General features: G+C 44.7%; 1 protein-coding gene across 5 annotated transcripts in view; it reads right to left on the bottom strand.

Annotated features, from left to right (window-relative positions):
• Positions 1-25,808, bottom strand: part of DIDO1 (death inducer-obliterator 1) — a 73,898-nt gene that overhangs the window by 37,771 nt on the left and 10,319 nt on the right. The window contains exons 2-4 of one of the 5 annotated variants that reach the window (XM_088442811.1): positions 8,780-8,813; positions 8,235-8,349; positions 22-784 (exon numbers count right to left, since the gene is read on the bottom strand). In XM_088442811.1, coding sequence (XP_088298937.1) covers positions 22-784; positions 8,235-8,316 — 845 coding nt within the window. In that variant the 5' untranslated portion in view covers positions 8,317-8,349; positions 8,780-8,813. Of the gene's footprint in view, positions 1-21; positions 785-8,234; positions 8,350-8,779; positions 8,959-25,808 lie in introns of all 5 variants that reach the window. The other 4 variants (XM_088442810.1, XM_088442815.1, XM_088442812.1 and 1 more) reach the window with 4 other exon arrangements.

Genomic DNA, 25,808 nt, shown 5'->3' on the forward strand with positions numbered 1-25,808 from the left:
GGACATCAACTGACATCTTACCTGTTATTGTGAGGTTGGCGGCAGATGCAATACAGAGCATTTGGGTCATATTTCTCTGCTTCGGGTCTGATTTTTGGGGACACCTTTATTTCCTCTGGTTTCTGGTGTTCTGTATGTTCAGCACTGCAAGCTTCCTGCTTTACCGGAGTACTTTGTACATGCTGCTGAAGTAGAGCAGCTCGATTAGCACTCCTAGTGCGGACAGCACCCTCTAGCATATTCGGATGCTCAGCATTTGTTGTGCTGGTAGTTTGCATTTGAACCATTTCAGATGTAGGAATATCAGAGCGCCTGCTTCTCAGTCTGTCTTGAAGCTCTTTCAGAGTCATTCCATCACTGTCAGAACTGTCATCCTCTTCTTTCTTAACTTCAACTTTAGATGAGACACAATTGACGTTTGATTCAGACTTTATATCTGGTATGCTTTCTACGCTACCTTCTGATGCAGTTTCTGCATCAGTTACTGGACATGACCTATCACTAGAGTCTTCCACATTGTTGCTCTTCCGTCCCCTGTTCCGTCTGACTGTAGTAAGAAACTCTTCCACCCTCTCTGTGCGCTTCGGCTGTCGCCCACTGCGACGTAGTGAGGGAACTGGTTGCTGAGCAGATTCAGCAGCCTCCATGTCCGCGTCACTTACTACCTCACGTTTGGCAATAGTAGTTTTGCGAAATCCCCAGGTTTTCTTGAACTCCTTGCTTGTAGGCTTAAGAGTTCTCAGGATATCCTCACTGATGTGATCTTTGTCATCTGAACAAGAGGCTAACATATAAAATGTAAAACAGATAAAAGGATTAAACTTAAAAGTGCAACTATATTGCAATTTCTGTTCTCCCCAAAGAATAATCTAACAGTCATGCATTCCTAATATATAGGATACAATAATTATTCTTTTGGCACATTACTCAAGCCCTGTTGAAGGTAATCTATGGGTACAACTGAAGAGGGCATATAGGAAAATCTTTTTGAAAATGTTACTTAAATGTATGGATGTAAAATATCTTTTTCAAACCCCATCAAATTTAAAAAGATTTGTTTTCACTACTGAAAAACTAATTTCTACAAAACCAGAAAACATCAATGTTAAAAAGTATAGAGGAAAGACATTTCAAGTACTCTATTTGGAATCTTAGTAGCACATTAACCATTTTATATTTTTCATTTTTATTTGTCAAATTATGTTAAATGAGAAACTATGAAAAAAGAAAAACCCCATAAAAACAAATCTGAAGGACTTTACCTAGTTTCTCTATACAGGGTTAATAAGGCAACATGCAAAAGTTACCATGAGTGTTATGGTGCATACACACGGTCGGATAAACTTGACAATTTAAATAACGATCACATCGTTATCGTTCAAATCGTCAAGTTTATGGCCCCCTCAAACGACCAAACGATGGTCGATGCGCGGGCACGAATGGTCGATATCAACCAGGTTAGCCTGTTAACTTATAGGGACCCGGTCGTTATAGTAGTTGGGGGGTTGCTGCATGTGCTGGATGTTCGATCCAGCACATGCAGGACGAACAGAAAACAATCGTTATCTGACCGTCGAGCAGTATGACCATGTGTACCCTCCATTAATCGCTTGAGCATTCAGTACATGCCAGCACATCAATCCTGCACACACACAAAGCAGCTATTGGGAGGGTTTGCAGCAGCACATATCAGCATGAGGTAATTACTCCTCTCTCAGAGCATTTTCTTTGTACTGTGGGCCTGATTCAGAGATGGACGCTATAGCACAGCTGCAGCACCTTTCTACAGAGTGGCGCTAATATTTGCAAAAGTCGCAGGAGGCAACTTAAGTAAAAAGACACCCACTGCTGGCTTCTCTGAACCGCTACTGCGTCCAAAGACACATCATCGGATCAACTGCGTGACCATCAGATATCTGATTAACACCCAGTTACTAAGGATGTCCAGCAAAATCACGCTGTCGGGGTCAGTGAAGCTGCATTCAAGGACACAGCCACTGGCTTCGGCACGGCCATTAAATGGGGCAGACAAGTTACCTTTTTGTGGAACACTCCCTGTTGCCACCACCAAACACCAAAAGTATGTAAAAAATGCTGTGGCTTTGGGGTACTGTGACAGACATCACAATGTGGCTCTTGGGCATATCTGCAAACATCAGAGATTTACGTTAATATTAAATTTAGGTAAATTCTGAATTGGGCCCTGTGCGTGTAGATCAGTAAGCTCAAACTGCAAAGGGTGATAAAGCACAGGTATGTAAACAGAAACAGAATTTTGCCTATCTTCCATGATCCCCTTAACCTGATAGAATCAGCTCATATGTGACAATCCTCTCATAGCAAAACAACTAGGGCACAAGACCTGCTCTAAATTTTAGTATACATTGCCAATAAGTCACATTCAGGTAACAGAGGAGAATAGCAACTGAACTAAATGGTGCACTGTGCACGCAGCTTTATTAGAAATATTAACAGATAAAGAAATGTAAACAAGAATATGTACATACATTCATCACTTAACATTCCCATTAATTATTAAAAAAAAAAAAAAGGCCTTTCTTCGTAGTTAAGACTCCTTTTATGTGCTCAGACTATCATTCGTACATTCTTGGTGTGTAATAAGTGGCTTGTCAGTACATTGCCTTAACGAGGGAGACGTAAACTGTGACCTCTTCTCCCCAACAGCAAATACCATAAAGCTAGAGATTGGTGGACTAGATAGGAAAACCAAGCTGGACTCAATACTATGATGTGCCGCAAGAGGCAAGATGGGGAACAAGAGCTGGCTCACATTAGGAGCGCTGCATTCCTTTTAAGGGGCAAACCACCACCAATATATATTGCAACAGATGAGCTAGAGAGGCTTCTACAGCAACATGACAAAGAGCGCACTTTAATTTTGCCTCTGCCAATGCATGAGAGTTTGGAGGGATGCCAGGTGTTGCACATAGATCCAGTAATGCCTGTAGATCAGTTAAATGTGTTCTCTACGATTGATAACAAAACTGTCTAGCAAGCAAAGCAAACTTCTCATTATATATAGTACTGTATGGATCCTGTCTTGCAGCTGTGCATAATAACTGGCTGGGTGTAATAATAATGTGGGCACAAGCTGGTGTAGACATGTGTGGCAGGTTATATGTTGGTCATAGGGGCCGATTAAATTAAGTGTGCTATTGATGGTGCCGGGATGGAGCTCCCGGAGCTATTCAATTCAGCACGCTGTTAGAGATTACTAAAGTGGTTTTCCTCGCACCCTCCTGAGGTTGCGAGGATAATTTAGACTGAAGTGCCAGCCACGAGGCTGGTTTCCAGCTTAGTGCAGTGCTAATAGCCGGCATTTTAGCCAGAAAATGGCGGTTCTCGTGACTAAACATCTAAGACAGCGTGCCCTGAGCCTTCAGTGTCCAGCGGGAAGGAAAATTGCGGTGGCCAATCACCGCCGGGTGAAAAGACGCTGTGCGCATGGCATTTATTCACCGTAAGGGGAGAGCTTGGGGGAAGCCCAGCACCTCCGTAAGCGCTGGGCACGCCCCCAAGTGTGAAGAATTGGGGGGGGGGGGCCACACCTTTTCGAAAGCACGTGCACCAGACATTCCCCCTTTCCCCCCCTTGCAAGTCTGCTCCCTGCCCTCCCTTTCCAGGAACACTAGATGGTGTATAATATACTGGTCCTTTGGGCTGCGAACCACATGCTAATATGTAGAATACCACCCATTAAAATGTGGAACACTAACTGGATTACAAAATATGTAGCTCCAATTTTTAAAAGCAATTGAAGCGTGTAATTTCATTTGCACTAGACACTGCTTAAATACTTTTCATATGGGTATATTACAATAAACGGGCTCTCCCATTTAAAAATATCACTGTATGCTATAGTAAATGAAAATCTGTATACATAAAACTAGACAGTAATAAACTGAAGTCAGTATTTGAATATTTGGAAATTTCTGCCACATTAAATGATCAGCAAATGTAAAGAAAATACCAGCCATTAACACAATTGAAAAATTGGAGTCATATTATTCTGAAAAAAATATAAAATGATACGATGATACATTAAAACAACAACAGAAAGCACAAAGAGTTAGAGCTCACTTGCATTTCACTTTTTTAAATGCACAGTGCTCCAAGACTTCAGGTTATGAATTTGGATTACTCAACCACACATTACCTGCTCCCCTTCACAATAAAAATACTTATTTCATGCTGTCCCCATTCTGTGGAATGCTCCCACTCACATAATGCTCTAACCCTTAAGTATTCTCGGAAAATTAACCTTTTAAAAGGTAACTTATCAAATACCTAAAATCACCAACATACACTATTCACCCAAAATACCTCCCCTCTACACAGTTTACACAAAACTTACACATAAGACCTGATTCAAAGTTGTGAGTAATGTAAAAAAGAGCAAGTAACTGTGTACCCGGATAAACTATGTTGCAATGCAAGGAGAGCAAATAAATATATATATAAACCTTTTACTCTTGCAAACTTGCTGGACCACTATGCAATTTGTTGCATTTATTCTCATATCAAACTTAAATTTTGCTATAGATTGTATTTTTTTCAAGCAGGGCCCTCCTACCCCTCTGCCTGTCTGTAGAAAAAAAAAATCTTTTTTGAAACTCCTTTGCCAGGACAGAAAGAACACTGCAAAACTGGGGGTATTTTTTTTTTTACCATCAGAGGAAGTTTTTGGCAAGAAACCCCAATAGTTCTGGTATTTGGGAATATTAACTACAAATTAACTATAAAGGTAAAATTGTTCGTTAAAAACTTTACAACTGAGCAAATGCCAGTTAAGCTTAACAAGAACTGTAATCACAATTACTTTAATATTTATAAACATTTAAGGTTGAGTCTCCCATCTCCAAATAATCCGAAATACAGAATTTTTGTTTTGCATGACTGAGATAGTGACACGTTTGCTTTTTTGATGGCTCAATGTACACAAACTTTGTTTAAGGCACAAAATTATAAAAAATATTGTATAAAATTACCTTCAGGCAGTGTGTATAAGGTGTATATTAAACAAATGAATATTGTTTATGTACATCTGGCTACAACATTCGTGTACAACACAATGCACGGTTAACTTTGCCCTTACAAAAATTGCACCAGAGGTATACAGAGTTGTCCCAGTTACTGTAATTAGGTATATATATTATGCCAGTCATTCTGTAAGGGAGCTAATGTAATTAAACAAATTCTGAGGAATTTAGTAGCAATCATTTTTTAAGAAAATAGCTCTATACATAATTTTCAAGAACTACCATGGTTAGTTGTGATACGTCAATTGCAGGCGAAGGGTGCGAATTGCCGTTGCCACTGCGTTTAAATGCCGGCGACGACAGCCCTTCTTGCACCCTTCGCACGGTCAGCCGAAAGCCTTATTCACTCAAAAGTGCTCGTTACCCTATGGGGTAGCAAACCCTCTTCAGCGAAATCCCGCTGAAATAAGGTGCGGCGGCTGCCGCGCAGATTCAACCGGGCGAATGTATTCACTCCTAATTGAATTCCCCTCACTATTGGGAAAAACCAAGAACATACCAGAATTAACTTAACTACAGTAATGATTAGGAGATAAAACAATGAGGGGATTTCAATTAGGAGCGAATACATTCGCCCGGCAGCTGTCGCACTTTATGGCAGCCGGATTTCGCTCAAAAGTGTTCGCTACCCCATAGGGTAACGAGCACTTTTGAGCGAATCAGCCAATCGGCTGACTGTGCGAAGGGTGCAAAAAGGGCTGCCGTTGCCGGCGTTCAGACGCCGTGGCAACGCCAATTCGCACCCTTCACCTGCAATTGAATTCCCCTCAGTGTATATTCTATTTGAGACAGGTAACCTCTAATGTAACTGCATTTATACTTTATATAAAACCTTGAAATGTCAAGAGAAAACCTTAAGATCAAGTTACATGAATGAACTATTTCATATAGCAATGTGTTGCAGAGACATGTCTCTGTAGGTAACTAAATTCACATACCAAATGAGATGGGTTTTTTAAGGACATTTCATTTATCGCGGGACACTTTCCAAAAGTATTAAGCAGAAAGTGGCATTACCTTGGTTGAGAAGTTTACCACAAAAAAATGTTGTAATAATCTAGACAAAAAGTGGCAGACTCCTGTAAATGTACTCCACAAATTGCTAAGTCTAAGTCAACACAAGCATACCAAAGCACACGTGATTGAACGCCCACTGCGCTCTCGTTTGCGACCAGACAGGGGCAGTAAACACTTTTAGGGCCTGATTCAGACTTGTATACAAACTTGATGTTGTGCGCACAAGTCCAATGGTGGGTGGACTGTGCATGCTCAGTATCCATTCTGCATATGTGCAGAACGGGTTCAGCGTCATCACATGCAGTGCCCTATAAGCCACAGCCTTATTGACAGTCTGCAGCTGTTTGGAAGAGAGGTGGGGGTGTTCCGGGCAGCGTTCATGAAAACGGGGGAATGTCATCCCAATTTTCTGGGAGTACAGAGGCTAGTGTCTGCATCTTCAGACTCAGATTTACTGGCCTTGGCAGCGCAGATGAGATGACCATTCTGAGTAGGCTTACTCAGATGGCGGACGTTGCAACTGTCTTTGGACACTGCAATCGCACATGCGATGCCAGCAGGAAGCGTCTAGTTTTCAGACGCTTCTTACAGTATTAGCATATTGGTATACAGCAGCTGCTTCCAAAGACGCAGCTGTTGTGTGCATAGCATGCATCTCTGAATCAGGCCTTTAGGCTGGGTACACACCAGAACGATAATCTGCCCCTTTTGGCTAAATCAGATCAACTCGCGGATATCGTGCAGTTTGTATGCGGTCGCATGAAATATCGTGTGATTGGCCATGCTGCAGTCAATCACACAATGTCGCATGTGAGGCTGTACATATTAATGAAGGACGGAACAGTGATTGTTCCGTTGTTCATTAATCTTTTAAGTGAGTACCGGCAATCATGAGATGTTCAGGGTGAAATCAAATCACCCTAAACATCGGCACGATTGCTGGTTGTTTAGGTGTGTACCTAGACTTCGTGTGGAACTATAATACACATGCAGTGGAAGCTACCATTGTTTGTGCTCAACCAGTATTTTGCCTATTAATTTCAGTAGAAACTTGTGACATCACTTTATGAGTCAATTCAATCAGCAGCAATGTGCATTTTTAGTTAGATTCAATATTGCTAACTTTCCTGTGCCCTTCTATGGGGTGTGGGAAAAATTAGCTGTCACTGGTAGCATTGTACGGTACATCATAACCGAGCCAGTAACTGAATCGCTCCATGACAACACAAGTTCACAGGGAAATGAAAGGAACTATTCCGGTATGTGAAGTAATAGTAGCAGCTTTAAAAAAAAAGGTTTAAAATAAATAATCACACTAATTAGAAAACAAAAAACATTTATGATGAATGAAGGCAGTGGTTAAATCAAAAACAAAAAACCCTGCTATCTAGGTATTTACACCAACAGAAAGTCAGTGACTAATGTTCAGCAGGGAGTATTTTATGTAAATTTTTGAGGACACCAACATGCACCACCTGAAACTCTTCCCTAGTTACACCCAAACACTATTGTATCGCGTTACAATCTTCCTCTTTGTTTAGGCTGCCACAAACAATACTGCATACTAGACTATTGATACTTCTGACTAACATCTAATGCTTCTACTCAAGGAAGGTTTAACATATATACTTCTGCAGTTTGCTGCTCTGCCTTCACTGATGCAGTGTAAACTGTTTAAAATGAATGTAATCTACTGATCACTATGTTGAAAGCTTTAGCTATACCAGGGGTCTTCAACCTTTAGCCCTCCAGCTGCTGTTGAACTACACATCCAAGCATGCTCTGCCACCGTTTTGATATAACAGCATGCTAAAACTGTGGCAGGGCATCCTGGGATCTGCAGTTCCACAGCCGCTGGAGGGCCAAAGGCAGAAGACCCCTGAGCTATACTCAATGCCTGTTGTACAGACTCTGAATGTAGCTTAATTTATCTTTAGACTTTTCAACATGCATCAAACACAGCCAATGCATTCCTCAGCGGTAACAAGGTCTTGGTTTTAAGGTGTGGTACAGAAAAATGAAGGGAACATGTGATTGTACAATCACCTGTGAGTACATACCCCAGCAATGCTTAAAGTTACTAAAAATAGTTAAATACTGATTCACATATTTAGTGTTCTTACTGATCCTACATAAGGTACAGAAACTACAGCATACCAGGAGAACTGCTCTCCAAGATTTCAAGGTTGATTTCAGTTTCAAATGCCACAGAAGACTGAGAACTTGTCACTTCCTCCATTGCAGGTGATGCTTTTGACCCCACACTGCAATTCTGAAAATAAATATGCAGGTTTGTAAGAGTAGCAGGAGCCAAATCTTACAGAGCAAGCGTCAGGCCAATAGCTGCAGCACTGGGTACAAAGTGTGTCTGACTGTATCATCAGGGACAATCAGGCCATAGAAACCATGCTCAACATTGTCTACAAAGTGCATTTATTTATAGCAACATATTTCTAAAATTTAAGATGGTCTTTAGATTTGCCATATCCATTTCATGACTGGTCCTTAAAGAACACAGACAACTAAATTATTTTTGATGGAGGAGTTACATACAGTCAGGCACAAAATGCATAGCTCAAATCTATCAATCTGAAAACTTGCTTTTACCCCTACCCATAACAGATATTAAGCCAACACAAAAAAAGCTCATGTAACAGACACTATTAGCCATAGATGGATAGAGAGAGAGAAATGTGCTTTACCTAGGTTTCAGGGAGATGTTAGTCTTGATCCATCCTGCAGATATAAATGAAAGATAACACTGGAGGGCAGGTTCTTGGCTCAACACTCACATGCAGATGTGGAGGGCAACTAAGGAAATGCACATGCCTTCAGCAAACAGTTCTACTCAAAGTTAGCTCCACCCCCTAAGGGTGTGACCCTAAAAGAAAGACAAAAGCTCAACTTATCTGCAGTGCATGAATGACCATACAGAAAAAGGAGATGTATATTTATAATGGATAAAAACAGGAACTTTCAAAATCAGATTATAAAAAAACTACAAAAAAAAAAAAAAAACTCTTGTTAAAGCTTCACATCAGCTAATTGCTCAACCTTAGGTGCAAGTAAAATAAGGCAGTAATTATTAAATGTTGACAATATAAATGTTCTGTTCACAAAGCATTGATCCTTATGCTATATGGACATTATAGGGGACATTTATGCAAGTACAGTAAAGAGACAATATTTACACCAGTTAGTTTATCTGAATGCAGAAAATGACTGCAATATGCCTTCATAGGGCAGAATTCAATTCTCTCCAGCCCCTATCGCGCCCGACGGAGCTATTCTATTCTTGCTCCTGTCGGACGCGATCAGCTGCCAAGCGCTACATTTCAGCTCGCAGCCCCTGGGGGATGAGAGCTGAAATGTGCGAAAAGTGACATGTTTGGGCGCCTAAACATCACTTTTCGCGATTGCACCCAGCACTTTGGTCGGGTTTAGCTGCTTTACGCGGCTAAACCTGACCTCTATGGGCGCGATAAGCGTGAAATTCTGGCACAATTGAATAGCGGGCCGCGATCTCCTGTCACTTTAGACGGGAGATGCGGGCCGCGAAATCAATTGAATTCCGCCCACAGTCGGTTATTTATTTTCAATCAAAGACTGTGTACAGTTACTATATTGTATAGGGGTGTACGACCTGTTACTTAACATGATAGTGCACTTAATGGTTAAGAATTTACTTTAATAAGAAAAAAAATATATCTCTATCCATAATTATGAGGTTGTGCAATGAATGTAGACAAGCACATTTAAAAAAAAATAAATAAAAAAAATAAATAAAAAATCAGTAAATAACTACACGTTTACAATTAGTAAAAAAACAACTTGTGTGCAGATAGCGATATAGAGTGCTAATGTTACCATTTCACTACGATACATTATTTTACAAAAAGTCAGTAGCCTATACTAAAACAGACTGCTGCTCAGATGGCAATACCACCTAGGATTTACGTCAAATATGAAGTGCAGAACCTATCAAAATAAATTACAGAACCTTAACACTGGAATTCATACCAAAACCTATATCTACATGTAGCACAACAAGACTAAAGCCATTCAATGTAGCATTTGCAAAACTGCACTTTCCTACTAACATATCAAATTTTACCTAGTCACAAGAAAAGCGAAGTATGTGATGCTGGAGAGGGAGAGGGCTTGAAAGGAATTCTTGTCCCATGTAGCAATGCTGTTGTACCATTCACACAATTGCCTTGCTTGAATGGAAAAGTTTGAAGGTCATGTAGAATACTTGTAGAATTCTCTCCAGGACCAATTTCACGGACTCGCCACTTGCAGGGGTATTCAATTTGGACTTTTCGCTCCCATATTGAATACCCGTTGGCTTTTTCTACATACCACTCAGCACTATTCTACTCCAGGGGTCTGTGCCAAAACCAGAGTTGCTCTGCGTTACTGTGACAAGCACAGTAACAAAGATCCTCCCACGACTTTAAGGGGCTAAATAATTATTGGGCTCCCGAAGGAGAAATTCAATTGTTTTGGGCGCCCATTATCATGCATGTCACGCAGTGTCGTGCCAAAAACACAGACTTTTCACACATTACTGCTTACGATCCCAGGAGGCTGCGAGCAGAAAAGTCGGCACCAGCACCCAATCAAAGCAACAACTGATTTGCTCCATTACTGAGTAGTGGGCAACTAAAACATTTGAATCTCCCCCTATGAGCAGGGCCCGGTTTGGACGGTGGGAACATTACAGATAGGGTAGATGGAGAGTGCAACTGTCTAAACGTGCACTCCTGCGCGCTTAGACAGTTATATTATATCTGTATCCAGACTGCAAGGGGGCAATATTTTCAAGAATCTTTCCAAATTAATAAAAAAAATAAATTAATTTAAAATTATTTAAAATTGTTAAATCACAAGCTCACATCAATATAAGATTTCAATATTTTTTAATTATTTCAAAAATACTACACTGCCCCCCAATTGTTCACTTCTTAATGCCACCCAGGTGGCAAAATATTCTAGGAAGAACATTGAGAATAGAAGTGTGTCCATTGTCTATAACAGGCATGCCAAACATGCAGCCCAAACAAACAATTTATGCGGCCCAATTACATATATTATGCGGCCCAGTCAGTGCCACTGACTGGGCCGCCCTTCCTTCACCGCTGCCACAATCGGAGTCCCGCCCTGATCGGTCAGTGTTACTATATTTAAAAAAACACGGACAATGGGGGAGCTGCTGTGCATGCCCACCCGCAGCAGCTCCTCCCATAAGCCTTTGCGGAGCCGTCTGTCACCACTGACTGTCCCACCTCCCCGGCAAGTGCACACACAGCAGCAGCCTGCAGCCCTGTGTGACAGTTCAGTACACACAAACAGGAGCCAGCGCCTGCCCACCAATTCCGACTGTGTCACAGTGTGACAGTCAGTATTTATATTAATAAATCTGTCTGCCTGGCTAGTGTGATGAAGGGGGGGGGGGGGTGGGGGGTGGGGGGGGGTAGGGGAATGAAGACACGGCTGGGGAATCTGGGGAATGGTGAGAGGCAATATCTGCAAGTGAAACTTTATCTTGTTATATCTTATTGCGCCCTGGATCAAAATTGCATATAAGCCCCCCTTTTTTTTTTTCTTGCGACCCACGCACTCTTAGACCTTGCATATTCGGCTGGGTTGGGATTTTGACATGCCTGATCTATACAATGTATAAGCAGCCATGTTGTGGCTGGTCTCAAAATGCAATCAATACACAAGTGATTACACTGAGGTGTGAAGGACAAAATGCCTCATCCCTCAGTTTTGTCACCAGTTCTTTGTGAACAGATCAGCTGTTTCCTCAAATATTAGCATAGCCCACAAAATACGTATAATACAAAATGTCAGCGTTGAAGGGGGGAATTCAATTGTTTTTTTGGGAGTCTTATCTAGTGGGCATCTATAGGAGCAATTCAATTGTTTCTCCAATAGACACCCATTAAGTGTTTAAAACGCCCAGAAGCATCAGGGTTAGACACTCAAAACAGCTAAATCCGACTAAACGCCTGGATTGGGCACCCAAGCTACAGACTTAGCACACATTTGTTTTTCACACTTCAGGAGGCTGCGAGAGAAAAATGTGTCTGCCGCAGCTAATGGGCGTCTATTAGACAAACAATTGAATTGCTCTGATAAGACGCTCACTACTTAAAACGCCCCAAAAAACAATTGAATTCCCTCCAGAACGTCAACATGTCAAATGTTGATATTCACAACATTGACATTAACAGAATGTTAGTCAGCATGTTGACCATGCTTTGCATTGGCTCCCAATGAAATGATTGATGTTTCCCTGGCCCGGCCAGGGAGCACTATTAAAAGTTGAGGTGGAGCCAGCCAGCCCAAGTTCAGCCACAGCACCTTTCCTTTGATGCTGCAGCACCCGGAACTACAGAGACACGCGGCTGCTTCCCCGGTGGCAGGATGGGCCCCGGCACCCCGCAGCAGGATGTCCATAATGGCAGAATGGCCTGGACACCCAGCGGCAGGATGAGCTTCGGCACTTGGCGAGAGGACGGCCTCGACACATACATGACAGGTGCTGTGGCGGGTGGGCACAGGATAACTTCATGCGGCTGCTGGCGCTGCAGTGCTGATGCTAAGTTAAAAGTGGTGGGAGTGTAAAGCCAGGGCGGGTGACACCAAATTAATTAGAGTTCATGCCACCTGGTGCCTTTATTAAATGCACAAAAAATTAATAGTGCTCAGGGTTTATATTCCAGCTAGATATCGGCCTCAAGACACCAAAGTAATAATAAAAAATGTGTATTTACATGTAATAACAGTGTAGCTATAGCATCTAATATAGAACAGCAGTGATCACAAATAATATGGGTGGGGGAGGAGAGCTGCTACTACTACACTTTAAGCATCTCTTCAATCTACCCTTGCCCACTTCCTACCCCCAGCATTGCTTGCCCCTAACCTCTCCTTACCCCTAGTACTGCCCCAGCTGCTATTCACCCTTACCACCTCTCTACTCCCAGCACTGCCTGTCCCTATCCACCTCCTTGCCCTCCAGTACTGCCCCAGCTGTCATCTACCCTTGCCCCCTCGCTACTCTCAAGATTGCCTGCCCTAACCTCTCCATGCCCCTAGTACTGCCCCAGCTGCTATTCACCCTTACCCTTTACCACAGCTTCTCCCTGCCTTTGCCCCCAAGCTCTACTCCAACCTGCCCCCAGCACTGTCCCAACTGCTGCCTGCCCTCACCCCCCATAATATGTAATGGGACCCAGAAACAGTGGAGTATGAGCCCAATTTTTTAAAGCGAGGGGTTCCCAGGACTCTCAAAAAATTTTTTGTTCTGTGTGATCACTGAGTAATAAACTTTTCCACGGTAACTTCCTCCATGAATTGCACGAAGCAGGGAAGAGCCCTGATTTCATCTAAACAGGTCTCTTCTCTGCTTCATGAATAGACCCCGCATTCTATTCAGCAGACCTGAACATATTGGCATTATTTGGTTCTATTGATAATACTGCATAGCTGGATGCCACTCCTGCAGCAAAAGCAGTGGCCACTTTCACATAAACAGGTCAGAACAAATACTGGTTGTAGGTGACTGGGTGGGGGTTGTAGTGGCGCTGCCTTCAGACTGGTATAGGGGGCTTTGCTGCCTTCAGACCGTGGGGGGCGGCGCTGCCTTCAGACCTTTTGGGGGAGGGTTGGCACTTTCATCATACTGGGGGGGCAAGGGGACCGCGACTGGTATACCGGGGGGGGGGGGGTGTTTGCAGCGCTGTCATCATACCAGGGGCCAAACTCACGCGCGGGGACCAGGGCTGTCTTCATGCCGGGGGCCGGACTTATGCACGGGGACCAGGGCTGTCTTCATGCCAGGGGAAGGCATGCTCGCGCGCAGAGACCGGGGCTTTCTTCATGCCGGGGGGAGGCATGCTCACGCACGGGGGCCGGGGCTGTCTTCATGCCGGGGGCCAGGACACAGAGACAGGGTAGTCTGCAGGAGACAGGTACAAGGGTAGTCTGCACACCGGGGGCCGTTGCATCAAGGAAAGGCGCCAAAGAACTTGCTCCACCTCCTTTTTACAGACCTCCCTGCAGCCAGGCTAGGGGAGACATCAATCATGTAATCAGAAGCCAGGGGATTGGCCGCGGCCGAGCATGTCCCAGGGAACTCATCCGATATGCAAAAGTGAGTCCTTGGTCCTCATTTGCAGGTAAAATACGCGCTATAGCATGTATTTGCGAACACTGCAGACTTTAAAATTAATATCTGGGACAAGATAGGGCAGAGCTCTGATGCCATTGCCAGCGTTTACATGCCATTGCAACGGCAACTCATCTCCCTCTCACGCGAGTTCATTAGATTGAGCCCCATGTGTAGAAACTGGATGTTATAAAATGCATTCTTACGGCATAGTCAGATTGTTCTTAAAGAATATCTATCATAGGAGAAAATTAAAGTCTTTTTGTATGAAATATTGTAAATATTAGTAATTTTCAAAAATGATGGGAAAAAAAATAATGATATAACCCCTATCAGAATGTTGTAACCCGACATGCACTGCTGTTGCACATTATTTCTGTAATAATATTTTGGAGAAGTCATTCGCTGGTCGTGGAAAAAAAAATGTATGAAAAATTTAAATGATTGACTAACCAACATTGCACGTCATCGTGGAAATGTTTGCGATGCAGATATGCAGGTTTCACTGGCTGGGGGAAGAAAAATAAATAAAAGTGTCCAAAAAGTTGTTTGTGGGCAGTTAATTGGATAAGTTAGTGGAAAAGGTGGATGAGTGGCCTAGCCAAGCGGGCCCAGAGTGTTGATATAAATATACTTCAGTTGAGTGAGATTTAATGAGTGATCACAGCAATCACTTTCCGTCCAGTTGTTATGAAGGCTGTAAGGTCGCCATACGGTTTCAGAAAACATTCTACAAAAAATGACTCTTGGATGTTTCCCATCTTACCATTGTCTCTGTAGGTTGGTGCCAATTATAGGCGTAACAAAAAAACACTGTTACTAATGCTGGGCATACACTCTACAATTATCTGTCAGATATCTGTCCAATCTGTCTGGTAGGAAGGAAAATCTGGTCCGTTTTCTAGTGTTTGCGAGCAAATTTCTATTGTCATTTGCTCCCATACATTACCAGATTTTCATTCCTATCAGCCAGATTGGACAGATATCTGACAGATAATTGCATAGTGTATGCCCAGCATTAGCAATAGCTACATTAGATCTGATCTCATCTCTCCCTTCACTCTGTCCGCCCTCTTCGTTCAACAAATGCACGCTGCCTCTCATGCCAATTGATTACTTCCTCCCAATCCCGCCTCCAAGATTTTGCCCGCGCTGCTCCTCACCTTTGGAACTCTCTCCCGCTTCCCATCAGACTCTCCACCTCTCTTCAAATCCTTCAAACGGGCTCTCAGGACACACTATTTCATCAAAGGCTTCCAGCTCTCATCTTAACTTGCTCCTACATACTCCTTCCTCCCTGCCTGCCTACCCAGTCTGTGTCACCCGTTTGTCTGTCCCTCCTCTTTAGACTGTAAGCTCCAACGCGCAGGGCCCTCTACCCTCTTGTGCTACACCTTCATCTACTTCTTACTCTCTACCAGGGCACCTAACACTTGGTTGCTTTGCATTGTTGCTTATCTGGGTGTTATGGTCGCGAATGTAGCAATGTATATTATCCATGTCCTGTATTGTACTGTACTGTAAATCAACCTATTTGTTTATGTACTTTGTAAGGCGCTGCGGAACACTTGTGGCGCCATATACATAAACGATAATAATAATTAGAGTTACTGACAGTTGGTCTGAACTTGGACCCTTCCAACCAGTGCCATCACTACTGGAGAGAATCCCAACAAACCTTCTCAGCATGTCTGACATGTTAGGCCATATTTATACCTTCCTAGGGGGCGATTCAATTGTTTTGGGCATCGTGATAATTAATAGGCACCCAATGTAGCAATTAAATTTCATTTGGGTGCCTACTTAGTATTGCGCTTGTCACACCCAATTAGACAGGGTTTAGCCGCGTTTAGTGGCTTCACCCGTCTAAAGTTCTGGATTGGGTGTCCAAACCATGGACTATTTGCACATTCTGCTCACCGCCACAGGAGTGGGCGAGCAGAAATGCTGGTGACAGCGGCTGTTGGCATCCAAACAGAGCAATTGAATAGCTAGTAGGGCACCTGTCTCTGACAGCCTCCGGTGTTAACAATTAAATTGCCCCCATAGGGTAAAATTTAATAGCCCACGATTTAAGGGAGTAAGCAAAGATAATCACTAGATTTAAACAGCAATTAGATTAAGGCTAAACCAGCTTGTTTTTGCCTTTACACTAAATGCCGCTTTAAATCTAGGGATCTCACCAGCTCCTGCAAATTTAAATTGAAGGCTATTACATTTGGTCCATAGTAACCGTACTAAACACTATTAGCTGGCAAATTGCCAGTTGACTTGCTGCTAAGATTTTAATACGTTGATGTTCAACAGGTTGTTTTAACCGCAAACACTTAATTTCTTGATTTTCTGTTTTCCGGTCTTTGAAAAATAATTACAAAAGCTGTTTAGACCTTAATCTCAAACACCGACAATTGGTTCCCTTTTGTATGCTGGGTACACACTGACAGATATATTGCCCGTTCCATTGAACAGGCGATATATCAGTAGTGCATTGGCGGGTGTGTACAGATGATATGTCTGAACGTTATCATTCACCGACATATCACATCAGCCCTGCAGCACAACTGATGCAGATATATCTACTAGATATATCTGCAAGTCTGGCTGTGTATACGGACAACCTGCTGACCACCTGTAAACTTGCTGCAGGGACCCTTTGGTGTCTTTTATATCAACTGGGCGGGCAAACTGAAATACCTGCCAAGTTCTGATATCAGCGCATTCACATTGGCCGAACTAATGCATTTACCAACCCATATAATCTGATGGTGTAAGGCTTGCAGCATTTGAAAAGTGTAATAGTAGCTATAAACAGAAAACATTGTTTAATAGATTGGTCCATTGCACCAGTGTTAGGAAGCAATATTTCCTCCTAGAACTTTAGGTTGACATCTGTCTTGCTGGGATTGATGTCCTCTGCATTAACAGAGGCTTTAGAAACCTTTGAACATTATGGAAATGTGCCAGATACATCTACACTGAAACAAGCATACTCATTACTATGACAGTTTCCCTCCTCCAATGGATTACATATTAAATAGTGTTCCTGCGAGACTGTTTTAGCAGGGCACCGCATCATACCCGATTTGAAAGCACTGAATGCACCTTGCCCTTATGGCGACACCCTGCTGAAACAGCCGTTCCCAGCCACGGGCTGCAGTGTCCCACGGGATTCAAGTTCCAGTGAAGCAATAACCAGCAAGTGAATAGATTCCATGCACAAGCGCACAGCATTTATTCACACTGCAGTGAGAGCTTGGGGGCAGCCCAGCATCTCCGCGAGTGCAAAAGTGGGCGAGTCTCAAGACCAGGTCTAACCCTAAGGACATCAAGATTGTAGGCATCGAACATATCCCACAGACAGCTAGGGGAGGAGACAGGTATTCTAAATTATGCCTACGTGAGAACTTTTGGATACATAAAATGGGTACATTATCCCCTGATGGCCTCAACGAGAAGATTGAAATTGATTTGTAAAATAAATTATATATCATTATTTGTTGTGCTTCTATATGGGATGGGGTGGGTTTTGACGTCGGGGACCCCTGGTCCAGAGGGATCTGAGGTCTACTTCCATTTCTATGCATTATAAATTGTTTACATATTTATTCTGTCTGTTTATAGGTTCTTTCCTTCTGTGTATTTGTATTAATTATATATATATATATATATATATATATTTCTTATTAAAAAAATTTTTTATTTTATCTTACTTTGTTCTTTCTTTTGCATGTTATTATATATTGAATATAGCCTTAATATGGACAGATTCTATTTATATCTATTTATCACGACTATGGTGACTAATTAATCGCCTGACCGTGTTTCTATTGTTAATCATTTCGGTCTATGGCGATATGGGTTAATATGTTTAATATAATATTTTGTGTCTTAATATAATCATTTATATATTATTTTTTAATTCGGTACTGTAACTGGTGAGCAGATCTGTAGATTTTTTATGATCATTAACACATGTATTATGGTGTTTTTATATTAATTATTTGTACTAGAATTATTTGTTTAATTTTTTTATATATATTTTTTTATTTATATTTTTTCATATTATTTGAGCTGATTTTTTGAATGACTAGTATAGACATTTCCTGTGTAAATTAGATGGCACTTACATGTATTAAGTGGATACTTAATCAAACACTGATTGATTCCTTTTGATTCACCTTATATAAAAAACACCTGTGGTATCAGGTAGATTTAGGTCTGTAGTGTTCCACATTACTACCTTTGAAAAAGTCACATGATCTGTGACGAAACGCGTTAGGCGGGACCTATTCACGATTTGACCTACCATTGCCAGCTGACATTACTCCGACACCTGGTAGTCTCTGTCTGGGAGCCGGTCAGTGTACAAGCAGGACTCGGCTGGACTGAGCGCATGGCTGGATTAACACACGGAGGTACGCCGCAGCATCGCTACTTACGGCACTGGCAGCTTTTACCTTGGCCACTGGGCACTACGGACGGTACTGGAAATCAGGGGGGCCCCCACACCATTTGATCTACTGGTCCGTTAGTACTCAGAGCAGCGCTCTAATTGTGCAGTACAGATGTTCGGGATGAAGATCAACATATATTAACAGCCAAGCGTTCACTCATGTGCCTTTAATATAACAAGATTTAGCTCCCTTGAAAAACGTTGGGGTCATCTTGGATTTATATGACATTAATCCCCCAGCAGAGCTACTATTAAGGTCGGAATACTATATATGCTCCACAGTTTAAACGGGATCTACCTTTTAACTGCTGCAGGAATTGTAAATCAGTATATGAAGATCATGTCACATCAGTTGTGTCTATTGGAGACTAACTACAACGGTGATCTTTTATATGTTACAAGTAATACTGACAATTTTTATCAATTTCCAGTGGAAACATTGTCACTAGATACAATAAGACTTTTATAGTATCAGATTCCAGCAGTTATTACTTCCATTCACCTTGGATAGATTGCAAAGGTGCTTAACCACGGTCACTGGCAATCAGTTTCTTAATAATAGCGTTTGAGATTGGTGATAATATTCACACAATTTTGTGTGATATATGTATTTTTATTTATTCATTTATATACTTATTGTCATTGTTGTGTATTTTAAATATGTATTAAATTTAATGTTATTTTATGCTCTTATTTATTATCTGCTTGTGATATCACTTATTTAAGTACCAGTACATATTATAGACAGCGCAGATTCTCCCCCCTTTTTTTCTTTCGATCTTTTCTTCAAACTTGCACAGAGTTTGATATCTGCAGCAGTCTTTACTATATTGGACTACCGTTTTCAGCGCCAGAATTGTCCCTTTTTTTCTAGATGCCCTGCCCCTGACTGTTAGCGTGAACACTACTAAAGACATTCAAATAAAGGATTAAATTCAATTCAGTGCGATGCTGAATAGCTGCGGGAAACAGTTCCCGTTGCTGTTCAATTGACTGTGCGGTAAACTGCAGACTGGAGGATTTCTGTTCGCACCCTCCTGAGGTGCGATCAGAAATCTGACTAAACTAGGGCCGTGATGCTGCTTTCCAGGATAGTGCCTGCGCTAACAGCATCGCTGCCGGCACTTATTTCGATGAATGCTGGTTAACACCCGCCTAAAGGCATAGTAATTGTCATCTCTTGACTAAGTGCAGTCAATTGAATAGTTTCGGGAACTCCTTCCCAGCAATATTCAAATCGCACTGCATTGAATCGCACATCCGTACAGGTGCGTACACACGGACAGATATATCGTTACGATATGAACGATAACGTTCAACGATATATCGTTCATATCTAATTTTTTTTTTTAGTGAACGACCAACGATGCGCGTTCCTGCATGAACGATAACGATATCTACGATCGTCCGTACATGCAGGCCAATCTGGACGATATCGTCAACTCTGCCTGTTCAGAGATGTGGCAGGATGACTCACTGAAAGATATCTTTGAGAGATCTATGAAAGAAATCTTTCAAGTCGTTGGTGGTACAGTTCGTACTGTGTGTATGCACCTTTTTGCCAAAGCTTTAATTATATAAACTGGCAGGCAGCAACCTTTATAATGGCCACTCGAATACTACAAACATGTACACACTAAGACAACATTAGATAATAGTATATCTTATGTTACAGACTTACCTTGTCTAATCTAAAGTGGAGATCAGTTTCATAGTATAATCTAATACATAGTGAATCTCAATCACGTGACAGCATAGAAACGAAAAAAAAAACATAATTCCTTTGGAATTATTGATCCCTATGACCACTATATGAAAACTGCACTGCTCTTGCACATTAACACAAGATAAAAATATGAGATATGGTAAGAACTTACCCTTGTTATCTCTATTTCTACGAAGTCCATAGGGTTCCACAGGATACCTTGGGGTATAGGTGTGACGTCAGTCGCAGGGCACCAAAGAGTTAAGCTTTCAGCCTCCCAGGATGCACTAGGTCCCCCTCCTATACCCCGCCCCCGGGCCAAGGCACCTCAGTTAGTTACCAAGCCATAGGCCGGAGGAGGAGAAGGAAGAGAGAGAACAAAGATCTGGACACATACAAGAATCACATTCTCACCAGAGGGAGACGGAAAACCGGTGACCAGAGCAAAGCCCATCTGCAGCACAGGTGCGACAGGGCGGGAGTCCTGTGGAACCCTATGGACTTCGTAGAAATAGAGATAACAAGGGTAAGTTCTTACCATATCTCATATTTTCTACTTCAGGGTCCATAGGGTATCCACAGGATACCTTGGGGATGTCCCAAAGCAGTATCCTTTAAGGGTGGGGACGCTCCTGTGCAGAAAGGAGAATCCGCCGCCCGAAGGAAGCATCCTGAGAGGCGAAGGTGTCAAACCTGTAATACCTCACGAAGGTATGGACAGAAGACCACGTAGCAGCCTTGCAGATCTGAACTGCCGAGGCACCACGTCGAGCTGCCCACGAAGGACCCACAGACCTAGTGGAATGAGCCTTCAGAGAAGGAGGGACCGGTAGGCCTTCATGAAGATAAGCTTCAGAAATAGCCATACGGAACCAGGCTGCCAAAGTTTGCTTTGAAGCAGGCCAACCCTTTTTACAGAAGCCATAGAGGACAACAAAGCGTCCGACTTCCTAAACAAAGAAGTGCGGTCAACATAAGTCCTTAAGGCCCGCACAACATCCAAAGAGGCCTCACCCACGGAAAGACCCGGTGAGTTAAAGGCCGGAACAACTATTTCCTCGTTAACATGAAACTGGGAAACAACTTTGGGAAGAAACTCGGGCCGAGTGCGGAGCACTGCCCTGTTCCCATGAAAAACCAAGAAAGGGGGTCTACAAGAAAGAGCCCCTAACTCAGAAACACGTCTGGCTGAAGCAACGGCCAGAAGGAAAACAGTCTTAGCTGTCAGCCATTTAATATCCACTGAGCCCAGTGGTTCAAACGGCGGTCCTTGGAGAGCCCTCAGGACCACAGCCAAATCCCAAGGCGCCACAGGTGGAACAAAGGGCGGCTGAATACGGAGAACACCTTGCATAAAGGTGCGCACATCCGGGATTGTAGCAATCCTACGGTGAAACCAGACAGATAGGGCCGAAACCTGTACCTTCAAAGAAGCAAGGCGAAGCCCATGATCTAGTCCCGCTTGCAGGAAGGCGAGAATCCGAGACAGACGAAACTCCCGCGGTGCATAACCTCTCGGTCGACACCACTGGAAGAACGTATGCCACACGCGATGGTATATCCTCGCGGAAGACGGTTTCCGAGCTCGTAACATGGTACGCACCACAGAGCTGGAAAACCCCCAGGACCTCAGCATGGCCGTCTCAACAGCCACGCCGCCAAAGACAGCCGAGTCAGGCCCGGGTGAAGACAAGGACCCTGAGACAGAAGGTCCGGTCGTAGCGGCAACCGCAGAGGACTGTCCACGGACAGACCCTGAAGGTCTGAGAACCAGTGCCGTCTGGGCCACGCGGGAGCTATCAACAGGAGCGTCCCTCCTTCCTGTTTGAATTTCCGGATTACCCGTGGAAGAAGGGAGACCGGAGGGAACAGGTATGCGAACCTGAACGTCCACCGGACGGACAGAGCATCCACCAGAGACGCCCCTTCGTCTCTTGTGCGAGACCCGTACACCGGCAACTTGTTGTTGTGCTGGGACGCCATGAGGTCGATTTCTGGAAGACCCCACCTGTCCACCAGTAGTTGAAAAACGTCCGGGTGCAGGGACCATTCCCCTGGATGAAGGTCCTGGCGACTTAGAAAGTCCGCCTCCCAATTTAGCACTCCCGGGATGAAGACCGCTGATATGGCCGGAAGATTGCGCTCCGCCCAAACCAGGATCCGAGAGACCTCTACGAGAGCCGCCCGACTGCGAGTTCCTCCTTGCCTGTTTATGTAGGCCACGGTGGTAGCATTGTCCGACTGGACCTGCACCGGGTGACCCTGGAGAAACCGCTGAGCCTGCAGGAGAGCATTGAAGACCACACGGAGTTCCAAGATATTTATTGGAAGCTCCGCTTCTGTCGGTGTCCACCTGCCTTGGAACAAGTGTGGACCCGAAACTGCTCCCCAGCCCCGAAGACTGGCGTCCGTTGTCAACAGGACCCAATTTGGAACCCAGAACGGACGTCCCTTGTTGAGGTGGGTCGTCTTTAACCACCACGCAAGGGACAGGCGAACCTCCGGGGTGAGCACAATCGTCTGGGACTTCAGAGACTGAGGCAGCCCGTTCCACTTGGACAGGATCAGGTGCTGCAGAGGTCTGGAGTGAAACTGGGCGTATTCCACCATGTCGAACACCGACACCATGGAGCCCAGTAACCTCATCGCCGAGTGTAAGGACACCCGGCGGCTGTGCAGACAACTGCGCACCCTTGACTGTAAAGCAGAGATCTTGTCCTCCGTCACGAAGATCCTTTGCTGTCCCGAGTCCAATAAGGCTCCAAGATGCAGAATCCTCCGAGACGGGATTAGAGTGGACTTCTGCCAGTTGATTAGCCAGCCGTGCCGTTGCAGCAGTGCAATGGTCAGGTCCAAGTGGTGTAACAGGAGCTCTGGAGATCCTGCCACCAATAACAGGTCGTCCAAGTACGGCAACATGCGGACTCCTTGCAGCCGCAGAGAAGCCGCCATGACCGCCATAGCGTCCTGTATGTCCAATGACACCATGTAGTCCCCAGGTTCCAGCGCCAGAATGATGGACCGTAGGGTCTCCATCCGAAACTTCGGGACCCGCAAAGACTTGTTGAGTGCTTTGAGGTTGAGAATCGGACGATATGACCCATTGGGTTTCTGTACCAAAAATAGATTTGAATAGAAACCCTGGCCCCTCTGGGAGAATGGAACAGGCACTATAACTCCAGCCTGGAGCATAGTGTGCAATACCTTCCGCAGCTCCGTAGCCTTGTTCCGGTCTGATGGTAGACCCGTGGTGAAGAATCGAGCCGGGGGTCTGTGCCGGAAGGAGAGGGCGTACCCGTGAGAGACCACCTCCAGAACCCAAGTGTCTGTCGTAGTGAACGACCAACACCGGGAGAACTGCAGCAGGCGGCCTCCCACCCTGGGATCCCCCAAGGGGAGACCCGGACCGTCAGACCGCAGGCTTGTCATCTGGCTTGGGGGCCGGACGTCTGGTACTCCATGCCTGTTTCCGGGGCTTGACCGATTTCTTAGGGCCAGCCTGTCGAGGAAACGACTGTGGTTTGGGCCTGCCCTGGGCCCTAGATGACCGAAAGGACGATGGTCCAGAACCAGAAGGAACAGCGGCCGACGGGAGACAAGCAGATTTGGCTGCCGCCAGCGTGGCCACAATCTTATCCAGATCCGGACCGAAGAGAACTTCTCCGGTAAACGGCAACGCTTCCAGACCTTTCTTGGATCTGCGTCCGCCTTCCAGGATCGCAGCCACAAGGTGCGACGAGCAGCTACCGCTGCTGAAGAAATTCTAGACACCAGAGTACTAATGTCTAGAGCCGCCTCGTTGATGTAGGTGGCCGAATCACGGAGATTGCCAATCAACTCCGCCTGTTCGGCCGGACAGTCGGATTCAAAAGAAGCCTCTAATGAATCCGCCCAGCGCTCCATCGCTCCGTCAACCCAGCAAATGGCCATAGCCGGCCGTGCTGCCCCCCCTGCAAGGGAATAAGCGGACTTCAGGCAGATTTCTACCTTGCGGTCCGTAGCATCCTTAAGGGAGGACATGGATGGCATCGGCAATGTGGCACTACGGACAAGACGGGTCACGTGAGAATCCACCTGTGGAGGGGATTCACACTTAGCAAAATAATTATCCGCGAACGGATAAGCCACCGCCAGGCGTCTCTGCGGCTGGTATCTTTTGCCAGGTTGTTTCCACGCCTCCTCTAAATGGTCCACCAACTGACCCGAAAGAGGAAAGACTGTGGCATCGCCCTTCACATCTTTGAAAAAGGCATACTTAGATTTAGCCGCTGGGGGAACTTCGTCCTCAATCACCAAGGCTGTGCGGACCGCCCGAATAAGTCCAGGAATATATACTTTGGACTTAGCATCAGCGTCCTTAGTATGGAAAGGTTCCTGATCGTAAGGATCCAGAATCTCCCCATCATCAGACGTCCCTTCGTCATCCTCATAAGGAGCGGACAGAGACGCCACCGGCCTTTTATGAGGCCGCATCACAGACTCCCCTTGCAACACATCCGACAAGTGCTGTACAGAACTCGTCAGGGAGTTAACCCACGCTGGCTCCTGAGAACCCGGGAGCGGGGAAATAGGGAGACTGTGGGGTACCACCAATTGTCGTGGGAACCCCTGCATGGGTGACGACACCACAGACTGCTGGGACAAACCCATCGGAGTAAACGCGGGCTGCGGAGCTAACTGGCCCACTAAAGCTGTTAACGCCTGAGCGAAACAAGCCCAGGGCGGCTCCTGTACCGGTGCTGTAACCGTAATAGGCCGCGCCATGGACAAACACTGCCGGCAAAGGCCCTCCGCGCTACCCTCCCCCTCCGCTAACGGTACTTTGCACGTGGTACACTGTAGCCGGAGGGGAAAATCACTTTCAGACATGATGGCACCACGTATGTGACCTCTCTCACCAATTAAGTATTAAATAGGCGAGAGACCACCCTGCAGCACCGCACCGCAAGGGCTTTAGCAGAAAGAACAGGGACAGTAATAAAGCTGACAGTTTAGAGAAGAAAAGTTACAGGCAGCGCTAGCACAGTCACATACAATGCAGAGAAATAACAATTCCTGCACTAACAGCGCTGATCACTCAACTACACAGACACAGGGCCTGGTAGGACACAGCACTGCATACACAGACCTGAGCCACAGCGGAGGAGAGGTATGCGGGGGGACCCAGACCACGATGCTTCCTTCCAGACTTCCAGCAGCGTTCACCATGCGTTGCAGAGAAGATGGCCGCCGAGGAGCAGAGAGAAGCTGGCCTGGGGGAGGAGCGCTGACACAGGACCAGTCAGCACAGTGCAGAGAGGGCTGTGTGCAGCGGGGGAGGCGCCGGCTGTGAGACAGGGAAGGCGCGCTCCCCTGGCATGCATTTAACCCCTGGGACGCCGCAGCGCTACC

Source organism: Taudactylus pleione, unplaced genomic scaffold, assembly GCF_031769625.1.
Source record: "Taudactylus pleione unplaced genomic scaffold, aTauple2 ptg000018l, whole genome shotgun sequence".
In the NCBI taxonomy this organism is placed as follows: domain Eukaryota; kingdom Metazoa; phylum Chordata; class Amphibia; order Anura; family Myobatrachidae; genus Taudactylus; species Taudactylus pleione.